Source organism: Chaetodon auriga, chromosome 13 (assembly GCF_051107435.1).
Source record: "Chaetodon auriga isolate fChaAug3 chromosome 13, fChaAug3.hap1, whole genome shotgun sequence".
Classification (NCBI taxonomy): domain Eukaryota; kingdom Metazoa; phylum Chordata; class Actinopteri; order Chaetodontiformes; family Chaetodontidae; genus Chaetodon; species Chaetodon auriga.
Genome location: NC_135086.1, coordinates 23,735,249 through 23,759,305, shown reverse-complemented (window position 1 = coordinate 23,759,305; position 24,057 = coordinate 23,735,249). Strand labels below are relative to the sequence as shown.

Here is a 24,057-nt window from a genome sequence, read left to right as displayed (position 1 = left end):
AGTTTTCATTTTCTGTGAATCACATTTGGGGCTTTCTTTAAGTGTGTGTGTTTCGTAGGCAAAGTTCAGGAAAAGCAGTTCCCTGACATCAGCTTGTACTATTACCAATAACTTGATACCCTGTCATTAGGCTATTATTGTGTTGGCTCTTTGTATGGATGTCAAGAGCTCTTGTTGAATACACTGTAATGTTATATATTGTCTTAATTTGAATGAAACGTTGATTTGAGTAGAGCACACTTGTGAAGCTGGAATGGATTGTTTAAAGGACTCTAATCAATGTTATAAATCAGTTTGACTTAAATACTGGTGTCCAGGAAAATCTTTATTTTCAGATTCACAACCATGCATATTAAGGCATTTTGATAAAAAAAAAATATGGAAAACTAAGGGTCTCAGAAGATTTGAACTACAATGACATTTTCGATCAGTATTTAAATAAAAGCTAAAATTTGTTCTTCCCCCAAGAACACAAAGAACTCATCAGCTCCTTCTAAACATTGAACAGCATTCACTTATTCATTCTTCAGTGATCACAAGTAGGTTCAATGTTCTGTGCACTTAAGATGACAAAGGTCATTAAAACAAGACTTGACTTTTCATCAGCACCTCGATTATGTATAGTGTTCAATAAAGCTGTGAATGGCGCTTTGAGTGCAGAGTTCTGATTGCTTTTCTTTCACTTGCCTTGTGTGTTCGATTAGTGAGAAGAGACACAAACAGCCACATTTCATTAGTTCCTTTAGAGAGTTTTCCAAGTGGCTGTACAATAGTGTACGTTGTCATTCATTCATTTTAAAAAAGGACATTTTCATTTTCCAGCCTCTACTCACTGCTGTTGTCTTGAAATCATATGTACAAAAAAAAATCTGTTTCCTGAAATTTCCTTGGTTCAATTAAAATATATAAAAATCATATTGGAATAAAGAGAAAACATTTTTTATGGCTATTATTGCCTTTCTGTGGAAACAGAATCCAGAAACTAAGAGTGCTTTTACCACGTACAGTCTGCTTTTAGGGCAGTTTAACAAAGCCATATCTCTGCTTCGTACAGTTCATAGCAGCAGCTGTATAAAATGCAGACAGTAAATATGGAAATTAATGACGTTTTACAAATCACTATAAACTAATGGGGAACTGTACACTCTGTAACAAATGGTATGAACTGAGTCCTTATCTTCTACCCAATCTCACCCTAACCTCTAATCTTCACCCTCGTCATCCTCCGCTGTCGTATAGATGACCTGGTTCCTGCGTTTGATTCTTGGAGTTGTGCTTCGACTGCCAAGATCCCCGGTCTCATCGCTGGTACGTTTTAGGATACGTACAGCTGTGGCATCCTCATCATCACCCTCACAGTGTCCTTCCCTTTCCGCTCCAGACTGACGGCAAACTATTGCTGGGGTAGAGTGGAAGGGAGGTGGCAGGTTCATTAGGTGGGACAGAAGAGTGGGTGAGGCATCAGATTTGGGCTTGGGCAGAACCATACGGCTGGGGGTGTGGATTTCATTGACGGGTACAGAATCTCCCTTTACTGCCGCTTTTGAGCTAGACTTGCCCTCGACCTCCTCCTTTCCCTTCTCTCCCTCCTCCTCCTCCCACTCCTCCTCTATTGTGATTTCATCTGGATTAAATGAACTTGACAATCCAGAGGTGTCGCTCGGGTACTCACTAGGCTCATCCACACTTTCTACACTATGTCCATCTTCATCCTCCTCCTCCCCTCCAGTACTGTCCTGAACTGTCCCCACCTCAACACCTCCCTGCCCAACCTGGGCATAGATGTCTGTGAGACCAAACGTGGCACAGAGCTCGGTCGTCTGAGGGTTGGTGCTGCAGCTGGGGGTGGCATGGGGCTGGGGCTTGTTGGGGTCATAGGGTGGTACAGTCCGGCTAAAGTTGTCTGGAATGGCAAGTTCACCGCTCAAATCCTCCACCACCTGCATCATAGCTGCTTCTGAAGCTCTGAAGTCCCACCTGATGGGTAGACAATCCATATTATAAAAGACAGCATGAACCAAAACTGGAAGCCCAAACAGGGTCCTGACAAATTTTCCATTTCAAAGTTCCATTTTTTCCAGACTCAAATTTCCAGATTTCAATCCAGCTGTTATCATGTATGCTGCTATTTCTTTTGTCAACTGCCAGATGGAAAAAAAAAACCTTACAATCCCAGTTCCAAACAAGTTGGGACACTGTAATACATCAATAAAACCAGAATGCAATCATCTGCAAACAGTGTTTTTACAAAGTGTTCCTTAGTAATGTCATTATGCAATCATGTGTTCACAAAGTGGTGAACCTCTCTCCATCCTTGCTTGTGAACGACTGAGCCTTTCCAGGATGCCCCTTTCATACCCAATCATGATACTATCACCTGTTACCAATGAACCTGTTTACATGTGGAATGTTCCAAAAAGGTGTTTTTGGAGCATCCCACAACTTTCCCAGTCTTTAGTTACTCCTGTCCCAACTTGTTTGAAAGATATTGCTGCATCAAATTCATAATAAACACATATTTGCTAAAATCAATGAAGCTCATGAGGTCAAACATGAAATATACTGTCTTTTTACTGTTTTTGAGTATATTCAAAAAGGATTAGCAAATGATCACATTTTGTTTTATTTGTTTTACACAGCATCCCATCTTTCTTGGAATCAGGTTTGTCTTTTGTTTATTTTAGTTGGTTATTATTTCCAGAATGTATTGCTCTGTGGTTTTTAGTGCATCATTTTTTGTACCTTCATTGTCTGAGATGGTCAAGTCTACATACAAGCAGATGGTAGGACTGCCTCAGCGGGGCTTTAGTCACAGCTACATTACTGCTCGAAATTACTGCCTTTTAATTTCTGTCAGCAGACTTTCAATGTGAAAAAATGCAGACTCACAAATCTGTATTCAGATTGTGAGCGATGCTTTTGGTCCTTTTCACTTTCGGCTGATGCACTTACTTTGCCTGTTAATTTTATATCTCAATATCTGTGTACCGTTCATGCAGGCCATTATTCTCTGGGGGGTTCCAGGAGTGTGGGGTGGTCCTTTGTAGACTGTTGGTAGCTTTCAGGATAGCAAGCCACTCTGGATCATACTCAAGACCCTCAGATGAACCCGGTCTCTCTGGAACATCCACAATCTGCAACACAAGTATACATATGACTGCTTTGAATGATCACTCCTACACCTTAACCTGGGCTGAGGACACTTAACAACAAAACTTCCTCTCACCTGTAAGAACTCCCTGTAGGGGAGACATTTATCCAGGGACAGGAATTTGGTTATACGAGGGCCAGCATTGCCTTTGGGCTAAAGACGAGAGAATTCACTAAGATGGTATAATACATTGGTTTACAGTATTAGATTGATACCTAGAAATATTAAAATCACAATCTAAAGTGTATCAGCAGGTAAAACTGATATTAGCAGCAATATAGTTGAGGCAGAAAAACTGTCACTCTTACCGGATGCTTCATAATAGCAGCAAATTTCACATGAAGATGCGCAGAGAACCAGTAGCTGGGCTGGAGGTGAGCTAGGAGCTCTTCAGCAGCAGGACTTCCAAGAGTGTTGGACTCGATTTCTTGACGCAGAAATTTCTTCTTTCGCAATAGTTCCCCTGTGCTTCCATAGTAGTATATTCCACGAGGCCAGTCATGGCTCATGAAAATGTCTATGGGCATCTGGATCTTAGTGGAAATACACATTTCTGAATCAATATTTACATTGCATTGCATTGACATTACATACATTCACATTGACATTACAATGTTCAAAAAATTAAATGGACAATCTTCTGAACTGTGTGTGAGAGAACAAGTGAGGAAAACATTTACCTGTTTCAATTTGAATACCTCAACATTTCTGATGTGGTATACACTTCGAAGCGTATCAGGGTTGTATGGAGGAAATTCATGGTGACCTTAAAGAGCGCACATTTCTTGTAAACATACTGCATGGTGTGTATAACTTCAACCCTTAAAACAGTAAAAGAAAAATAAACTCACCCCTTCTGTAGTCACGTGATTTGAAGATTCCAGATAAGCCACCAATTCTAATACCTTTGTAGCGAACAACACCAGCATAACCTGGGAAAATATGTCAGTCAGGCCTGGGAATTAACAGACAGGTAGAGAGAATCATCTTATCCACTGTGTGCTGGTCCCTACCCAGATAATAAATGTTTGGTGCGACCCAGCCTCCATAAGGCAGCTCCTGCAGGTGGTTGGAAGCCTCATGGTTCCCTCCAATGAAGATGGTCAGGACTGGAGCCTTCTTCTCTCCAGAATAGTATCTGCACAAAGACAGTAATATTAATTTTTTAAATGCCCTTAGTCATGTCTTCAATGTTTCTAAACATGAAAAAGCAGGACCATAGAACTGACTTGTAAAAGGTCTGCATCATTCTGTATTTGGCAGGTACCGCCATGCACTTCATGTCTCCTTCATTTCGCACAGCTTGGAAGTCTCCACAGCAAAGCAGCAGGTCGACTTTTACCCCTTCCTTCTTCTCCAGATAGGCAATTGTCTCATAGATCTTGTCCAGCTCCCCATGACAACAGCCTTCTACTGCAATCTTCATGCTGCACAACAGAGAAGCTGCAGACCCTGGAGAAAATCACAGTCTTGGTTTGTATTCTGTGCTGACCAAAGAGCTGTCAGCCTCCACACATGGAGGTGTTGAGACCTGCTCCTTTGGAAATAATATTTTGGTGATCTGTCCGCATAAAAAAAAAAAAAAACGAAAGTTGAGAACGTTGCCAATGCTAGTACGGACAATGGAAAAGGACTAAAATTACTCACAAGAATGTTACAAAGGTGATTCCTATTAGGTTTCACATGTATCGGTACAGTCAATCAAAAACAGTTTAACAGTAGCTGCGAGTACAGATTATCACTTGTTGAAGTTGTATTGTCCAGCACAGAAGCAGACATCCCTTTAACTCAGTGTAACGAAAGTCAATACAACAGAGGCTAACATGGAGGGGCAGCAGGATTGTAAGTAAACCAGTTTATTTATCTGACAAATGCGGCTGCTGCTAATTGGCATTCAACCTAATGTGCGTGGCCACGATGCCGTTGCTGTTTTGTGTGCTCTGTGTACTTGCGTCCAGTTCTAACACACAACTATAAACTTAATTGCAAAAATAACCAACAAATGGCGACCTAAGCGACGTAGGTAATGTAACATAACGTTATATCTCGTTGTAACGACCCGACACCAAACAGTGAACCATATATCTCTCAAAAGCACAGCAGAACAAGATAAGCTACCAAACTGAGTACTTACGGCGATGAATTAATAACTGAAGAGTATGTCTTTGTGTTGAGTACTCTGTAAAGTTACAAACGTTTTCTGAAAATCATCTTTATGTTCCAGGTTTGTAGAGAAGTGAAAGAACGAATTTTCCCACCTCGCGTCCACAATAAACGCGCATGCGCAGTACGTCTTCAAATTGCGCAAGCAACTTTTGATCACTGGCAGTAGATTCCACTAAAAATTTGTGGGACACAGTTTTTTATATTTATGGGTTATTTAGCATTCTTGTCTGTAAAGTTTGTGTCTGTTACATAGTCTGCATTTTTTGCGCTCATTTTGTATCCATTTCGTGGATCTTATGGGCCAAGTTGTCGTATCGAATCTAACTCAAAGAGACATCACTACGTCACATTTATAAACAAAATTTACTTAATTGGCAAATCCACTGTCTGACAGATAGCACTCCAAGTTAGCAGTGTAGGTTTTTGTTGTAACGTCAGGTTATATCCACTGCTTGTGATACTGCCGAAACCATAAAGGAATATAATACCCTATTTCAATTATAACGCCAGCGCCAGCGTTGCGTGGTTTAGCTGAAGTTACTTTTTAAAAGCCGCACACAGTTGCTCTGGGGGGCGGAGTGTCTGCAAAGTGCTGCGCCGATTGGGGCGCTCGATCGGGGGAAGAGAGATGGCGTGCTTGTTGGAGGCCCCTCTCCGCATCAGTGTACTGTCTGTGAGTGTCACTCTCATAGTTTCAAGTTGCATTGTCAAATTGACAGTTTGCCCACTCCAACAGTGAGTGGGTCATATAATTTGATCAGACATATGAAGAAGCTAAGAACAATCCAAGTTAAGAAGGGTATTCTGTTAGCCTGCAAGCTAAGTTAAAGGCTTTGCAACATGTAGCACTATAGCGGTCCGCCTACGTACTAGACGATGACAAAGGTTTTTTATTCTGACCTCGTCCGGATGGGCGGGAACGTTCTGAACATGTGAAGGGATGCAGGCGATTAATGTGTCCGTCCTCCCCGTCGGTATATTAGGAAACAAAATCAAACGACTTACCTGTCTGTCACTCGGTATGAGTTAGCAGCTAACTGCTAAGAGTGAGAGTACTGTCACTACAGTTCATATTGAAAATATCCAAGCACGTTTAAAGTATTGCATAATGCATAGGGAAAAATAAGTTGAGCCTTTCATTGAAACCATGCTATAGTATTTGTCTTTCACTATTACAGGTCGCTAATTATAATAAGAAACTTAACGTTGTAAAGATAGCTAACGTGTGGTGCTCCAAAGTAACCTCGGCTAACGACTAGCATACGGTTGAGCTAGCGAAGCTAACATAGCTCACCGATTGCCTATCCCTTGGAAGAGTTTTCGACAGGGTAAAATTAGGTCTGGAAACAGCCGAAAGCCTAGCAGCTAGTGTGGCATTGCTGTGTATTCTAGCAGGTGACAATGTCTGTGAGGTGTAACTTGGCTGAAGTTAAGGTTAAATGAGAAGCGAAAGCGAGCATACTCGAGACTGCAATAGTAAAACGCCCCCACGTTCGGTAAAGGTAGAAACGAGACTGTTGTAGACCCTCCAGATATTATGGTAGCTTACATTTTGGCCATCTAAACTTTTTAACATAAGCAGCACAGTTGCTGCTTGTATGGTATTTGTATAATAAAAATTGAAACTGAAATTAAACAACCTTGTGAAGACGTAACAGAATGTGCTGAACACCTTGTTGATAGCGTGTAATGTTTAGCATCACGAGCTAATGGTAGCAGCATGTTGTGAGCTTGGTGAGGTTTGCTGCTTTTGGGTCATGTGGAAAGTTTTGGTTAAAACTTTCAATGATATAAACAGTTTTTTTTTTGCTGTTTGATGTAGCCACTGGTTGCACGTATAATAGCTTTTAAAGGGCCCTGCCATGGATGCTGCTATATGTGTCAGTGTGCATGACTGGGAGTCTGTCAATATCTGCAAGCAATTAAGCCTTTATTTTAGTTCAAGTGTCAAAAATCATGTATTTAAAATGTTGTTCAATGGCTGCCGTGTTCGTAGTTTTTTAAATCCTTGTTATTTTTCCATTAAGAAATAAACCTGATTATGCAGACGTATGATCCTACAGGTTCTTTCTCTCAGATTTTAGTTTTTATTGTGGTGTTAAATTGATCTTAAAGTGCCAAAAAGTCGTGTGCTTAAATCTGTCCACTGTATTTGTTATTTTTTGTTGTGTGTGATAGAAACTAAGCAAGATGCACTCACATTAACTTTCTAGCAAGGTAGTCCAAGCTGGAAAATGTATGCATTAGTGAATTATGTCACCACTGTTCCTGTTATGTTTGTCCTCATGCAGGAAGTCACTGCCACTAGTCGCCATTATGTTGACAGACTGTTCGACCCCGACCCACAGAAAGTGCTGCAGGGAGTCATGTAAGTCCAGCAGCACTTAATTATGAATGTCTTCTCTAGTGCATTTTTTTTTTTCTTTTTTTGATGAACGCAGATGTGCTGGCTCAGTTAAGTCCACACTCTTCCAGTAAGTCAGCTGGTGTTGCTAAATTGAGTTTCACATGTCGTTCATTAAATTAACTAATAAAAGTACTCCGAACTCTCTGTTTACATGCACAGTCTTTGATGTGATGGATTATTTCAAAATTCATTTCACTCTACAGTGTGACTTCATATCTGCCTCTCAATCTGACGATAACTCTCAGTCTTTTCTCAACTGTGATGACCTGCACTCTGCCTATTTCATCGTTATTTTTAACTTCTGAAGAGACTAGCTCTGGTTACAGCTCATACTGCTCCACTGACAGAGCACCTGACTGAACAGACTGCCTGCTATAGCTGTACTTTTCCACTAGCCTCTTTCACCTGCTATCTGATATCATATGGGACACTTGCAGATTAGAGGAAACGCTGCATGGAAAACAAAATGCACTGAATACAAATGAATTGTATCCTTCTGTGTTGTGCATCAGCTCAATGGAAACCCTCTCTGCTCCACAGTTTGGAAAATGTCTGCCTGTTGTCTTTATTTAGAGCCCTGCGTTTCCACAATGCAGAAAACCTGCACAGAAGAGCAGAATGTGATAAGAAAAATGGAATCATCTGTAAATACATAGAATATTGTGACAATGTGGATCCAATTTATAAAAATCAGTCCACACACAGTTGAGAGAGAGAGAGAGAGAGAGAGACTTTAACAAACTCTCAGAAGTGTGTCCTCTGCTGTGCTGAAGATCACCCCTCACAATCCCTGAGCAGTCTGACAACTATTAGCTTAACTGGAGAGTCGGTCAAACTTAACCACATAACATTAAAATATGTACCCATTAGTTAAAAAATAGCTACATTAAAAAATATTTTTAAGTTCCCAGGTTGTAACCCCTTGATTCCCTAACCTCACATTTCATTGCCTTGTACCTGCATGTATGTGTCTACATCTTCAGTGGTACACCATTTGAAAGGGAAAACTGCAGTATAAATTGGGAAGACTTGCACTGCATATTTTGGGCTGTAATCAAAGCATTACCATAAAAACTTAAACACGTGTTATTGATAATGAAGTACAATCGCCAGTTGACTCATAGATTGCTATGGGTGGTCCTCATCTTGTTTATGTCTGACTTCAGTGACATGAAGAATGCTGTCATAGGAAACAACAAGCAGAAGGCCAATCTGATTGTCCTTGGAGCTGTACCGAGGTATGTCCCTGCACACCTTTCCACTTCCACTGCCAAGCTTTATCTGCCTTCCTAACTCCCATTTTCTGACCATCGAAATGTTATTAGTTACACCCAAGATACAGACATGGCAAGCTTGAGTTTAATGAGGTAGCATCGTCTACCCAGGTTATTTAGCAGCCTTCACAGTGAACTTGCTTCAGTGTATTTGTGTTTGTTGGTTCCAGGTTACTTTACCTGCTCCAGCAGAGCTCGTCCAGTCTGGAGCTGCGGACAGAGTGCTCTGTGGTGCTGGGCAGCCTAGCTATGGGCACCGAGAATAACATCAAGTCCCTGGTGGACTGCCACATCATCCCTGCCCTTCTTCAAGGTTAGGATGGTACACACAAATACTCATGTATGCATCTTTGGTGAGTTGCAGAGACACGGACATATACAACGCCTGTGTTTTGTGTTCCCAGGTCTCTTGTGTCCAGACCTGATCTTCATTGAAGCTTGTCTTCGATGTCTCAGAACGGTCTTCATAAGTTCAGTCACCCCTGTGCAGCTGCTCTATACTGTAGGTTTTCATGTACATGTTTTACCTGCTGTCTGTACATTTGCACCAGTACAATTTTGGACATATCTAATCTGATCAGCAAGCACACTGAGTCCACATTAGCCATCTCAATGTTTATGAGGTTTAGTCATTTATATTGTTATTATACCATTAAATGTAATGATTACATGAATGTACAAACATAACAGTGCAGCTTAACATAAATTTAGCCTGGTGTGCAAAAAGCACTGTGCCTCATGAAACTGAAATGTTTAGAGTTGATCTGAAAAAAGGATGGAGAATCTGTGTAGTTAACTAATCAAAATTGAAAGCTGTGTCAGTTGATTTTTGGTTACTCTTTGCCAAGACTCAGCCATTCAGCAAATGTGCAGACTGTGAAACCAAAGCATTAACAGTTTCAGTCTTAGTTGTAGTTTCACATTACACAAACATATGGTTCAATGATAATATCAGAAATATTGATTTATGCAGATTTTTGTGCCTAAAGTGAATGCCCAAGTGATTATTGTGGTATTTGAAACAAACAAATGAATGCCGAGTACAGGTACTTAAAAGCTGCATTAACGCTGATATTGATGCTTCAGATAATATCAGTTCAGTGTACCTCTAATTCTGAATATTTCCATATTGAAATAATATTTGTTTCTTACTGTTTTTTTTTTTTTTAAGGACTCCACTGTGATCCCCCATCTAATGTCTCTACTGAGCCGCTCACAGAGAACCCAGGAGTACATCACACAGATCTTCTCCCACTGTTGTAAGGTATTTGTTGGTATTTGTTCACATAAAAACATCTTGGATTCCATTGCACTTGTAGTCAAACCAAGATTCATTGTTGATTGGACGTTTGTCTTCTCCAGACCCCAGAGCACCAGACGGTTCTTTTTAACCATGGCGCCATCCAGAACATTGCCCCTCTACTTATCTCACCGTCTTATAAGGTATATGCCTGTGTCTTTGTGAGCATATGCATTTACCATATTGTCTGATACAATGTTTTAATCACAGTACTCCATTATCTCTGTTTATCATTCTATCTGTTGCCTCTCCAGGTCCGGATGCAGGCGTTAAAGTGCTTCTCAGTCCTGGCCTATGAGAACACTCAGGTCTCCATGACACTGGTGAATGGTAAGGAAATTCTTATCTCTCGTCTCTTCTCATCTCTTCATGTAAACTTTACTTTTCAACCCTAGTTTATGTGTGTTTTTGTTGCCAGTGCTGGTGGATGGTGAGCTGCTCTCTCAGGTATTTGTCAGAATGATGCAAAGGGATCAACCCATTGAAATGCAGCTAACAGCAGCCAAATGGTGAGTGACATAAAACCGTATGAACTAATATTGATTAATAATAAATGCATATATTTCTTACATCTTTTTTGCTTGAATCTGACCTCCTCTCCTTCTGTCCCAGTCTAACGTACATGTGTCGAGCGGGTGCCATCAGGACAGATGATGGCTGCATAGTCCTAAAGGTCAGGATTTTCTGAGATTCATCATCATTACTGTTATGATGTTACATCAATGGTACTTCTTTATTTACTGTGTATGTGACCTTGTAATTTTCATCTAGACCCTGCCATGCCTTGTGCGGATGTGCAGTAAAGAACATTTGCTTGAAGAAAGGGTGGAGGGTGCAGAAACGCTGGCCTACCTGATGGAGCCCGATGTGGAGCTGCAGAGGATCGCAAGCACCACTGACCACCTGGTGGCCATGCTGGCTGACTACTTCAAATACCCCAGCTCTGTGTCTGCCATCACTGACATCAAGAGGGTGAGTCACTAGGCCTGAGCACGACCTTTTCATGTGACCTTATTTTAGTGGGGTGAAGAGGGGCAGATGTAGGTGTCTGCGATGGAGCTGTAGCATTAGACTAACAAGAGTAAGAGTCTGCAGCCATACTAGTGGTACTGTGAGGCTGTGCTGAGTTAAACACTAACATCAACTTGCTAACATGCTCTCAATGATAGTGCTAATATGCTCATGTTCTTAAGAAGATATAATGTATACCATGTTCACCAACCTACTTTAGCATTTTAGCATGCACTAGTACTAAACAGCTGAGGCTGAGAATATCATCAGTTTGCAAGTATTAAGTCAAAGTATTAGTTTTAACCAGTGTATTGGACTAATTGGAATTTTGACCTGATTGTGACCCTCAAGGAAAAGTCAGAAGATCAGCAAGTAATTGCATTTTATGCAGTCTTGAATGAGTGTAGCAAATTTTTAATTTCACTCAAAACCACAAATGGCAACCTCATAGTGGCACTACAGAAAAAGTCAGGGTATCGCCCAGACAGCAGGATCCATCCTCTGGGGACCACGAATGTCTATACAAAATGATGCCAATTCATCCAATTGTTGTTGAGATACTTTAGTCTGGACCAAAGTGATAGACGGACCAACTGACCTTTATTTTAAGCATGGCTTAAAATGATAATCACACTTTTTTTTCTTGAAGCTGCAGTAGGTAACATTGGAAAAACCTGCAAAATTAAGACAGATTTTGAAAGTATCCAACCAAAAAAACCCCATCCCGTCCTTTCATGCCTCCCTCCACAGCAGTCACACCCAAAACACATGAACATGCTCTGCCTGACTTCTGCTGCTTATTAGAATAGAGTATTTTGATCAGACAGCACTCTGGCCAGTCTAATTATGCTGTTTGTGTGTTTTTTGAATATGGTCATTTGCAGTTTATGTCACTCAGCAACTAGTAAGAGATACCAATGACTTTAATTAATATATCTTAAAAGATATCTTCTCTAATCAAAAAGTTCTATCACCTGTTGATGTTATGCACCAGGTCACTTTATGTCTTCTCTGTCATTTGCAGCTGGACCATGACCTGAAGCATGCACACGAGCTGAGACAAGCTGCTTTCAAACTTTACGCCTCACTAGGCTCCAACGATGAGGACATTCGAAAAAAGGTGACCTTCCCTTGGCTGGTGGTACTTTTGTTTGCATATATAATTGTATGCATACATTTTTATATTCTAAATCACCCCCCCACCCTTTTTTTTCTTCAGATCACAGAGACAGAGAACATGATGGACAGGATAGTCAGTGGCCTATCAGAATCCAGCATTAAAGTCCGTCTGGCAGCTGTCAGGTACGGTGTGAAGCTCTGTCTTCCCACCCTCATGATGGCACACTGACACTGACATGACTTCTTTCTGTCTGGCTCACCTACGCTTGTGAATAGTTCACTTTAGTTCCCTCTGGTCCATGAACCAAGAATTAAACTGACAATTGTTAAACAAGCATTGAATTTATATTTAACTTAAATGGTGCTCTAATGTCTCCCCTCTGAATTCTATCAAAATATGTTAGCCAACAGGGTGCTTTTTCATTTGTAGAAGTTTTTTCCTAAAATGTGCTGTTTATCTACATGCATCCACTTGTCTTTTTACTCTGCAGGTTCATTTAGGACCAAAATGGGTTTTAAATTTTATTGAAGGGAATATCAAACCAATCTTGTAACTGGTTAAATTTAAGTTTTTTTTTTGTCCAGGTGTCTTCACAGTCTTTCGCGGTCGGTGCAGCAGCTGAGAACCAGCTTCCATGACCATGCGGTGTGGAAACCCCTCATGAAGGTTAGTGGAGTTTGGAGGAGATAAGTTTAGTGAGTGCATACAGCAAAGCACATGTTTGTACACCTTTGGAGAGGAAGATATTGTATTTGGATACTACAGTTGAGTAATGTGCTATGCTGTTTTTGTGTGTAGCTGTTGCAGAATGCCCCAGATGAAGTCCTAGTCATGGCCTCCTCGACACTATGCAATTTACTACTGGAATTCTCACCCAGCAAAGAGGTACACACACACACACACACACACACACACACACACACACACACACACAGAATTGATTTTTTGACTTCAGTAGTGAGAGCATTTGTTTCTGTTTATCTGCAGCCCATCCTGGAGTCAGGGGTAATTGAATTACTATGCAGTCTCACACAGAGTGACAGTCCTGCACTGAGGGTCAATGGGATCTGGGCCCTAATGGTAAGAAAATGAGTTTACACTTTTTATATTTGTAAGCTTCTTACAACCATCAACTGTAAATGTTTGGATATAATGAAACATCTGTTTTTCTCATTTTTCTTCTTTTTTGTCTCTACCGCAAAACTGTTGTGTCTAAAATTCTATATAGAAGCTTGCAGGGAGTTAAAGTATAATATAGCCGATCCTTTTTTCATTGCCACACAGTGACTCATACTGCCAGACTATTTCAGTACAAAACCTGTGTTTGTGTGTGTTAAGAACATGGCGTTCCAGGCAGATCAGAAGGTGAAGGGGGAGATTGTCCGGTGTTTGGGTACCGAACAGTTGTTCCGCCTGTTATCGGACCCTGACACAAATGTGCTGATGAAGACCCTCGGTTTGCTGCGCAATCTGCTGTCAACACGCCCAGTGAGAGACACACACACACACATGCATACAAATACAATTATTAATGAACAGTAAATGAAACATTTCCTTTGCAAGAAATATGAGATCATAGACTGGAATGAGTAGAGTTTACTGATCAATTTCAGGAATATTGGTGGCTTGGTATATGTGTTCCAGACATGATGAGATCTCTCCTTAGATCCAGCGTATACCACACAGAATGTAGTCAGTGACAGGCTCAGTAGTACTACGCACAAAGAAAACTCGTGCAGGTGCAAAATAGCACTCTTTCAGCACTATCACAGGTCAAACTGTCTTGGTTTGCAGGCTGCTGCTTGAATTGTTGTGTTCAGCACTGTGCTTAGAGATGTCCCATGGGGATGTTTATGGAATGTCACAGAAAAATTGTAGTATTTCACCTGAGTGCCAACCTTATTGATAGACATGCCCCTCTATCTGCTGAATTTGCATAAATTGTCCAGAAATCTTCAGCATGCATACTGATTCTCTCCTGCTTACTAGCCACCCTTGACCCTTTGATCCTTAATGTTGCCAGCACATTGACCAGATCATGAGTTCTCATGGGAAGCAGATCATGCAGGCAGTGACCCTAATCCTGGAAGCAGAGCACAGTATAGAGGTCAAAGAACAGGTGAGCATGCCCTCTGCCTCATGCATACAAATGGTTGTCATACAGAGTTCATCCTACAGCTGCAGGAAAAACCTGCATTGCAGAGTAGTTTTAACATTCTGTGAGTGTGATTATAGGCTGTCCTCCCGGGGTCAGTCTTAATTCAGCTCGGCATGTCCACTGGTAGTTGTCGAACTGGAAACACATCAGTTGGAATTTAGATTTTGTTGTGAATCACAAAGAACAAAATGTTGAGTTAACAGCACTGATGTAACACACTTTTCATGTCTGTCAGACGCTGTGCATCCTAGCCAACATCGCCGACGGCAACACAGCCAAGGAACTCATTATGACCAATGACGACATGCTCCAGAAAATCAAATACTACATGGTACTGTATATAATACCATCAGCCACTGTTCCACCCCAGTGTGTTGCACCGACTGAAGAGTGCACTGTTGTTGTTGTTTTGGTGTTTTTTTTTTTTTTTTTAGGTACATCTCATTAAGACCACATGAACTGTGCTTTTGTTTTGTTTTTCCTCACTTGTAATCTTTCTGACTTTTGTTGTTCCTGCAGGGGCATTCGAATGTGAAACTGCAGCTTGCCGCCACCTTCTGCATCTCAAACCTTATCTGGAATGAAGAGGACGGTAAGGGACACACCACTCAAGTGGAAGGAGGAATGAAAAAAGGCCAACTTCAGAGATATGAATCAGAAGTTTTCTCATTTCTGATGACATGTTGTCCAGCTGAAGGCGTATTCACATTCCAGTGTATCACTACTGTGTTTTTGTAACAAATCTGATCGCTGCATCTACAGGCTCATATCTTGCCTAGCAAATATCTTTTTTTTTGTCTGGTATCGATGCAGGGCCAATTTGTTATTGTCCAGTTGTAGAAATCCAGAAACACAATCAGTATTTTGTTCATCTTTCAAGTACTGAATCCTGTTGTCTACGAAACAGTAATGATCATCCTTTAAATGCTTAATGATGTGTTTTTTTTGAACAATTAGCACAAAGCTGAAATGGGATTTTACTTGTTGGCAGTTGTTGGATTGAATGTCTTTTCTCTCCTGCTTGAATGTGTTCTCAGGTTCTCAGGAGCGTCAGGACAAGCTGAGGGAGATGGGCTTTGTAGACATCCTGCACAAACTCACCCAGGCCTCTGACCCCAACCTCAGCGACAGGTGGGCCAGAATAGCAAATCATACATCACAAAACATTGATATTAATGATAAATTGACTGAGCAGGCTGGGCTCATTCTGTCTCTCTGTCAGGGCGAAGACAGCGATGCAGCAGTACCTAGCATGACGACGGAGGAGCGAGATCCCTACTGCCAGCCTAACTAACAATCGCCCGGAGGACACCTGCCATTGGTTCCTTTGTTTCTTCTTTTGTTTAATCTTGAGGCTTGTTTTGTTGCACAAAGACACCTTTTTTGGACCTGTGGCTGGCCTCCCTTCACCTCCCACCCACCACCCAATACCACCACCTCAAACTAAACCTCAACAGTTTTGCTCACTCCAGACCTCATCTTGGAGACTCTGAGACCGTGGTTGTTGGGAAATCAATGGTTAGGAGGGGTTCTCTTGTTTTTCTTTTTCAACAATGAAGTGAATTTTTTCCTTTTGGAACTATATGATTTGAGATTTGTGATTTTTTTTTTTTTTTTTTTTTTTCTTTTGGAGTGCAGCAGCCTGACACCAGCGCCACCTTGGTGCTTTTGGACTCCTTATAGCAGAGATATTCTGGTCTCAGAGAACCAGACTTCGAGGTTTGACACAAGAGCAGGGCTGTTGGACAGCAAAGCTTCCCAGTTTTATTTTTTAAAAATTTAATTAATATTACTATTAATATTATAATGTTTCCTTTAAGGCATCACAAGCAAGGACACATTTGGAAAAACACAGACTGCCTATTTTGAAATTTTGGGTGTTTTCTTTTTTGTGGATACATACCTCGTAAAATATATAAATATATATAAATATAAACAAATATATATTTTTGGATTTTTATTTTCTCCTGACCCTCTGTTTGTTTTCATTCATTCTCTCTGAACCATGATTCTTGGCACAGTAGGGTGACTCCACTACAGTCTGATTCAGTTACGTGTCTGACTTTGAACATGGTCTATGGAGGAGAATAAGTAAAAGAAATGTAATTCCCCTGATTTTCTTTCTCTTCACCGTTGTGGTTCTGCGTGCACTGGAGCCTGTCACTTCTGTCCAATATCCTTATTGTCCCAATGGGAAATGTAGTTCCAGAGTGCTTACTCTGACATGCCCGTTACTTATTAACAGGCATGAGTACACAGAACACTAGAGATGAGAGGATGCATGTATCCTCACACCTCTATTGAATAAGACTTGATGTCTGTTGCTGTTTCTGCATTCTCTGCACTTCTCACCCCCCCTCTGTGTGTTTGTCAAAAGGGATAAAGGAAAGCTCCCGGGTTTCTTTCCTCTGATGTGTTTTGAGAAGCGAGCCAGGACAGAGTAGATGTAAGGAGTAAAGGAAGAACAATTTGAGACTGGCCCCTGGAGTGTAAGGCACTAAGTGCATCCACAGCAGCAGAAACAAGTGCTACATTGTGTTTCATCCCTCTATCATATCATTTCTTCTCCCTTCAGGATATTTCCAGAGTGTTGTTCCCTGGCATTTCAAACCTCACTGAAACTCTGATAGAATGATTGCTACCATTGAAAATATATGCAGACCTGAAGAAGGATTTCTTCTGTGTTGCGTCTTCTTTCTCCTTGGAGGGTACGGTATGGTTACAGTTTTGATTCACCGGAAAAAGCGTTTTGGATGAAAGCAGAGGACTGTGGGGTGGCCTCGTGTTTAGCGTCTGCAATCAGATGAAGTAAAGGATCAAATTCAACTTGAACTTTGTCTTTTCTGTCGTTTCTACAAGGATTCAAATGGTCCCTTCAGTGGACTTCCCATTTAGTTTGTATTGCAGCCAATTGCGAGTTTGATATTCAGAGTTAATAATCAGTTTCTCTGAAAAACAAATACACAGCAATGTTTGACAAACCCAAAGACTTTTTAAACGACACTTAACCACTGTTCTGAGAATAGATTGTAATTCCAGAACATTCTTCTAACAATCTGGAAATAAACTGTCTTTAATTTATACAATATGAACCATTTTTAAAAAATTGTCATTATTATGTGCTACTTTCTATTTCTTTTACATTTTATAATGAGAATATATTTGTTGCATTTTGCAAAAGTTGCAACTTTAATGAGGCATTTGTTTTTGTCTTGTAGAATATCTTTTCATCCATACTGTTGGAAGAGTCTAAAGAATTTCAGAAAATAACTTCCCAAGAGTGGTACGTGTTCTCACCCTCTGAGTGTTTCAGACATCTCTGCTCTCTCTTTGTCAGAGAACAAATGCTTACGTTTGTGACTTGAATGTAATTTTAATGCAGGAGAGGTTAACAGTTACTGAGAGCAGCACAGGACTCTGAGATCTTACAAAACAACACTTCTTTATTGTTGTACAGCATGTAATCCTGGTAAAGGTTTTATGTAACAGCGATCTTTAATAAAACACATCTGAAACCCAACAGCCTCCGATAGGGCAGGCAGTTTGTCTACTCCCATAAGCCCTCGGCCCTCTACAGCTCAAAAGCAGGCACATTCTTCATGCAAAAAAGCTGTGACATGCATTTGATTTAAAACCCCTTGATTTAGCCCCCGCCCTGCTCCTGTTACAGAAAATAGAAACCAGAAATCTGACTGTCTATATTACAAGTAATGTGGTGCACAAAGCACCTCACCAAAGCAAAAAAAAAAAAAAAGTACAGAAGTCCTGAGACCTCCACAGTAATGCAGCCTGGGTATTCTAGTTTTAGCATTAGGCTGTTGTCTCATACCAGCGTAAAGCTCAGTGGTTGGCAAAGAGGTTGGAGATGATGGAATTTGTGTGCGTGTTCGAGATAAGCTTTATGTGTGTGTGCTACATAAGAACTAGGAAGGTTGCACTCAGACTGGAGTGCGTCCAGTTATGTAGTTGGACAGGAATCCTTCCTCCCCAGTCTGCTCCTGTTAGATCTCCCATATCCTCATTGCTTTCATCAATAACAATAAATAAATATGAAGCCTAAATAAATAAATAAGTTACATTTTAGATAAAGGTGCAAGTGTACTCTGTCAGTGACGCTGATGGCTTTCTATGTAAATTTTGATCCAGATACTTTCCAGTGAACAGGTGAAGGACTTTAGGGAAGTCAATGTCTTTAATATGGAGAAGGCACGAATGGTTGGATGGCATGTGGGAGTTTGCTGTACAATCTGATAGGCTGGTTGTAAACAGTCATGTTAGTTACATATGGGTGCTGTTTATGATATTAGTGTTTCCCCCACTTTTTCATAAATTTTGCTTTTGTCTTTGGCACACGACCTAACTGCTAGCTCAGACAAAGTGCACACTCAAATAGAAGCATTTGTGCCCATTTCCATGCTCATCTACTGACTAGACTGAATACGTCAAAATTCTTTGACAAGGAAAGAAAATCTGGACATTTCTGGTAGACCTGTTTGTTTTTTGTTTGTTTTTTTTTTCTTTTTCAAACATGAATAATGGTCTTGTATGTATGACTCTGAAGAGACGGTTCGATGTCAGCTGAGTGTTTACCACCATCAGCCCAGAGGCAGATAATCACATCTCTTTAAAAATAATCCCACTGATGATGCAAACTGGCTTTCCAGGTGAGGTGACCTGATGTGACTGAGACTAAATGAGGAGTTTACATTCCCAGTCCCAGAGCGGTGGCTCGGCTGATCTGTCTTGGGTAAAGACATGGTTCCCACTGAGATATGTGTGTTTGTACCTGCCCTTTGAGGAGACATCCATACTGGGTTTAAAAAGCAACATTGTATGTTCAGTTAGCTGGAGAGCGCTTAATTAGGCTCCAGATATCAGTGGAACCAGAGAAAAAGATGTGCTCTGGTCTTATGTGTCCCAGTCGCTGCAGGGATCGACTGATGCTACCGAAGTGTTGATACTGTAAGAAAATTTGTGCTGTTGCAGTTCTGTGGTTGATCAGTGTAGAAAGTACTCCTTCACACTGTTTCACTGACAGCTGGCATTGTGGCTTGGCTTCCCAGGTGTGTTTGTCTGTGTTTGTCTGTCCTTTCAGCATTACAAATCACTTCCTGCGTGACCAGAGCAGCTGTCTGCTTCCCTTTAGTTTTCATTCCATTGTCCAGCCATCACTCTCCCTGATCTCATGTCATTGCATCCATTTTTCCATCTCCTTCATTCTCTGCTAGTCTACTGTCATCCCTCACTTTTGTTCAGTTTGAACCTGTTCATAATGCTGGCTCCTCTTCATTAATGAAACTGATGTGCTCTGTGGAGGTCTTCCCCTCCTCCACCTGTCGTCCCCACTCCTGCATCTCCAGCTCCTGGGGATGAGTGACAGGTCTGGAATCCCTGTGTCGCAGCTGTGACTTACACCAAGGTGGAGTCTGGGTATCTCTAACAAAGTCCAGAGACAAGGGCAGGGAGTGGGTGGAAGGGTGGAGGGAGGTGGTGGGGGATACGAGAGGGACGGAAGGGGAAGGCCTCAGCCGAAAGTCTCCAGGCGAGGCTGTGAGCGATGGGGGAGCGGAGCAGTGGGAGGACAAGGGAGGAGGGGTGTCCTGGGAGGGAGGCGGGGGGAGTAGGCCTCTGCTGGTACAGCTGCCAGGTCGGGACGGGTGGGGGCCTTGGCAGGGGGAAATGGATGGCGAGGAGGAGAGAGACATGGAGAAGGAGAGAGAAGGTGAAGGGGTGTGAGAGGCCAGGGGAGGCTGGTCCTGCGGTGAGGGCAGAAATATCCCGTTACTGGAGGAAGCGTAGAGACTTTGGAGGACTGGGGATCCCTCAGGAAGTCCTTCCTCAGGTGAGGGGAGGTTGGAGTGGGTATGATCCTTCATGTTGCCATCTGAGGGTTTGGGTGGGGTCTGTGGTGATGCTGAAGAAGACAAATGAGGCCTTTTTGGTGAATGAGGAGTTGGGAGAAGGCATCCTGGCAAATCCACACCCTCTGTGTCTCCACTGTCCAACAGGGAATGAGTGTCAGGTCTCTGGGGGGAACAGGACGTGGCGGGGGGTGGTAACACAAGACAGGTGCTTGTAGATAGCTGGCTGGCACTGCTAGGGGGTGGGGTTAAATTTGGCAACATGGTCATCATGAGTGGTGGCGATGCTGTTTGGAGGAGCGGCTTAAGCAGGCATGTCATTTCATGCAGCTCCTGACTGAGCTTGGAGACTTGTTTTGAGAGACTGTTCATCTGTATGGTGAGGAGAGACAAAGTGTAAGCACACACACACACACACACACACACACACAGAAGATGGTGGAAGAACTAAAGTACTAAAGTAAAAATAATGGTACGTTGTATAATACTTCATGGAAGTCAAGTATTCAGAATCATACTTCCAATAAGTAAATGATGTGAGTAAAGGTCTGTATAGCAATCCTAGGAAAGGGTGTGGTTTATTCTAAAGGAAATTAAAAACATCTTTTAAGGACAGTACTGAATTTAGAGAAGACAGAGAAATAATATGTTTAGGCAGAACTGCACCATACTAAAATAACAAAGAACTTTGCTTGAGTGCCTCACTGTTTTAATGAGGCGAATGAAAAGTGCTTGATTAATGGCCATGAGGTGGTGCTGTCTGTTTTTCTCAGCCCATTGCCTAACTTTCACCAAACAGACCCTTTTCACTGCAGAGGTGTTACTAAGAACAATGGTCGAACAATGTTAATGTGAGCAATGGCTCAAGTAAGCAATGACAGTGTGACTATGAGCCACTGCGCTCAGTACCAGACCCCTGAAACTGAAGCAGCTAAATGAAATCAGCCACCATTCATTTTATTATTTACACCTGTGCTTTTACTCCTCGGACATGAAAACATGTTGTCTGAGAAAAAAGGCTGATTGCAATTAAATCTGTCCCAGAGTTTATGAAATATTCTGCTGTCTAACAGACAAACAAACAAAGCTCCTTTGTAGAGATAATAATTACAGCCTTGTGGTAAATGTGTAAACATTAAGTCAGCACTCACCTCCTCAGTCAGTTTAGATACACTCTGCTTGATCTCTGAGTGTTCCCGGATCCCTGCACGTAACACAAACAAACACAAATGAACGTTAATCCTCCAGAAAAACCTTGTCTTCGGAGAATGACAAAAGAGACTTTACACGTTTGTGTGTGTTACCTGGATATGGAGAGGGCGGTGCTGCAGGTGACAGGCTGGGACTGAACTCAAACTTCTGTGATGAGGTGGAATTGCTCTCTGTTTCAATGCCATCCACGAACCTATGCAGAAAAGAGGGATTAAAATGAAGAGGAAGTGCACGGAAGAGGAATGTAAATCAGACTGTAAGAGCTCAAATTACAGAATGTATCTGTGTTGGCTGTACAGTATTTTCCTTCCTTCCTCTGTCAGCAGCTTTTGTTTGCATCACTGCACAGCAGACAGGGTGTCATTAACCTCTGTGCATACATGGACACGGTTACTAATTTCCATGTACACACATTATCCTATGATGTGAAAACCTGTACACCTTCCAACAGCAGCCAGGCCCCATGTGATCCAGGTTACCATGGCAGCCAGACACCTATGCCTATTTGTGCAATCGCTCCTCTGCCTTGGGATGTGCTTTGAACCTCTCTCCTTAAGCTCTCTCATTATTGGTCATACTTGGCTACTTCTTTTTTAGCCACCTGTGCATGTGTGTTACCTGGGGCTGAGTTCAGGCGGCGCGCTGCTGAAGCTGACCACCGGTATCTGCAGGGTGGTGGGGCGGGAATGATCAGAGGGGGCGCGGAAGGGCCTGGGTGGCAGCAGAGGGGAGCGCAGGGGCGAGTTGAGCCCCCTGCTGAGACGCAGCGGGGAGCGAGAAGCACGGGACACCGAGCTCTGCTCCTCGTCACCCTCCTCATCTTCACGGATGGACGGCAGCTTCTTCACCAAGCCCCCGTTACTTTCCCAGTCCACCTGAGATACAGATAAAATGATCAAAGTTTGAATCCAGTCACGCTGACATGATGTGAGCAGGGAGAGCCATCACACCTGTTACGAACAGCAACAGAGAGGTAAAGTGTTTTGTTCCAGTTGCATCACACTCACAGTGTTGGTGAACTGAACACAGTGACATGGTTACACCAGTGGGTGGCAGACAAACATAAGAGATTCTACTGTTTGATGAGCTGTGCTCTCGCCACTTCAGTCCAACACACTCCCTCCACCAACAGAGTATTTAAGCCGACACAAAGTGAGCAAACATTCAGGATATTCCTTCATTAATTATCAGATTTCTTTTCTGGAGATTTTTTTTAAGCAACATTGCTTTTGTAGTTGGAACATTTTAGTTGTGAGGAGCAGATTCACAAAAGTGCAAGGTGATGTCTGACAGATTCGAACCCTGGTGTATTTATTTTCTAGTATGCGTATGTCTGTTGACACATGTGGAATTAAATATTACTCATCCATAAATAAATGAGAAAAAAGTGGGCAGAGCAGACATTACATGTAATAAGGACTTAAACAGTATGAACCATGTTCCAAACTTTTCCTGTCATCCTTGAGGCATCATGTTAGAGAAAATCAGAAAAAGAAATGGAGAAGCACATAGTTACCAGTTACATCCCAATTATTTCTTATTTTATTTTGTGTGGTTCTGTTTTTCCTCCATCTTTGCCAGCCTGCAAAAAGAAGCCTGTCATGCTAAATTTAATACAGACTGCTGCATCTGACATTCCCTCAAACACACACACACACACACACACACACACACACACACACACACACACCCATAAGCTATGTCCCTGCTTATGAATTGAATAATTTAAGCTGACTTCAATGTTGATGCTGGGTTGCTGAAACTTGCACAAATTACTAGCTAAAAAAACAAAAAAACAGGACTTGATCTGTGCAAAAAGCCAACAGCACAGGCTGCGACAAGAGCAGAAAAAAGATTTTTAATTTGGCATACGACATGTGGCTGGATGTTAGGTGTGCATGAGTTGCTGTGACTTGTAACATTGCCACAATTATCATTATTATTATTCTTATTGGAGTAAAAGAACATACATGTAACTTGTGTGTAGGAATGCAGCCAGTTCATTAAACTCCCCCTCATTCCCAGAAACCATTGATCCTCAACGATAGCTCCGGCTCCAATGATCTTCCTGCATATGCACTGTGTCTAAAATACAATTATACAGAATCTGACTGACGTGTTCAAACAAATTTATCACATATACTTAAAAAACAACCACGTCAATGATGACAGTATGTACTGCCATTCTCCTCTGCTGGCTTCAAAATCATAGAACGACTGCTGCAGTGAATAATGAATGTATTGTACATCTCATCATGCAGACAAGCCAACGCCCCTCCACTTTCTCTTTCCCCCTGCTCTCTCCCACTCTGAGCCTCAACTCCCCTTCCTAATCAAGTCTCTCTCTTTTCCCTCTGTCCCTGCCTGCTCAGCATCCTCTCTTTTTCATCTTTCTCC

At 41.8% G+C, this 24,057-nt stretch overlaps 3 protein-coding genes across 3 annotated transcripts in view; 1 reads left to right on the top strand and 2 right to left on the bottom strand.

The window, feature by feature from the left end:
• Nucleotides 1-307: 307 nt before the first annotated feature.
• On the bottom strand, nucleotides 308-5,442 carry dbr1 (debranching RNA lariats 1). The gene is made up of 9 exons (XM_076746509.1): nucleotides 5,286-5,442; nucleotides 4,381-4,603; nucleotides 4,165-4,289; nucleotides 4,003-4,083; nucleotides 3,832-3,917; nucleotides 3,460-3,684; nucleotides 3,227-3,304; nucleotides 2,989-3,134; nucleotides 308-1,977 (listed from the first exon to the last, which is right to left on the bottom strand). Exons 2-9 carry the CDS (start codon nucleotides 4,575-4,577, stop codon nucleotides 1,203-1,205), a joined length of 1,713 nt encoding a protein of 570 aa, XP_076602624.1. The 5' UTR covers nucleotides 4,578-4,603; nucleotides 5,286-5,442; the 3' UTR covers nucleotides 308-1,202.
• Nucleotides 5,443-5,686: 244 nt separating this feature from the next.
• Nucleotides 5,687-17,246, top strand: armc8 (armadillo repeat containing 8). Its single transcript, XM_076746507.1, has 22 exons — nucleotides 5,687-5,990; nucleotides 7,609-7,685; nucleotides 8,891-8,962; nucleotides 9,169-9,311; nucleotides 9,403-9,500; nucleotides 10,170-10,262; nucleotides 10,361-10,441; nucleotides 10,553-10,628; nucleotides 10,717-10,807; nucleotides 10,911-10,971; nucleotides 11,070-11,270; nucleotides 12,334-12,429; nucleotides 12,529-12,611; nucleotides 13,014-13,095; nucleotides 13,228-13,314; nucleotides 13,417-13,509; nucleotides 13,768-13,917; nucleotides 14,453-14,548; nucleotides 14,823-14,918; nucleotides 15,107-15,179; nucleotides 15,625-15,718; nucleotides 15,810-17,246. Exons 1-22 carry the CDS (start codon nucleotides 5,946-5,948, stop codon nucleotides 15,841-15,843), a joined length of 2,022 nt encoding a protein of 673 aa, XP_076602622.1. The 5' UTR covers nucleotides 5,687-5,945; the 3' UTR covers nucleotides 15,844-17,246.
• A 766-nt stretch (nucleotides 17,247-18,012) lies between these two features.
• kcnh3 (potassium voltage-gated channel, subfamily H (eag-related), member 3) overlaps nucleotides 18,013-24,057 on the bottom strand; it is a 156,880-nt gene continuing 150,835 nt past the window's right edge. The window contains exons 12-15 of the mRNA XM_076746505.1: nucleotides 22,279-22,535; nucleotides 21,753-21,853; nucleotides 21,600-21,652; nucleotides 18,013-20,820 (exon numbers count right to left, since the gene is read on the bottom strand). Coding sequence (XP_076602620.1) covers nucleotides 19,855-20,820; nucleotides 21,600-21,652; nucleotides 21,753-21,853; nucleotides 22,279-22,535 — 1,377 coding nt within the window. The 3' untranslated portion in view covers nucleotides 18,013-19,854. The remainder of the gene's footprint in view (nucleotides 20,821-21,599; nucleotides 21,653-21,752; nucleotides 21,854-22,278; nucleotides 22,536-24,057) is intronic.

Coding starts and splice junctions, on each gene's coding strand:
- dbr1 (XM_076746509.1), bottom strand. CDS start 4,577: ATGAAGATTGCAGTAGAAGGCTGTTGTCATGGGGAGCTGGACAAGATC. Junction 3,918..4,002: donor ATCACGTGACTACAGAAGGG/GTGAGTTTATTT, acceptor GCGCTCTTTAAG/GTCACCATGAATTTCCTCCA. Junction 1,978..2,988: donor AATAATGGCCTGCATGAACG/GTACACAGATAT, acceptor TCTACCCATCAG/GTGGGACTTCAGAGCTTCAG.
- armc8 (XM_076746507.1), top strand. CDS start 5,946: ATGGCGTGCTTGTTGGAGGCCCCTCTCCGCATCAGTGTACTGTCT. Junction 10,808..10,910: donor CAGCTAACAGCAGCCAAATG/GTGAGTGACATA, acceptor CTTCTGTCCCAG/TCTAACGTACATGTGTCGAG. Junction 15,180..15,624: donor TATCTGGAATGAAGAGGACG/GTAAGGGACACA, acceptor ATGTGTTCTCAG/GTTCTCAGGAGCGTCAGGAC.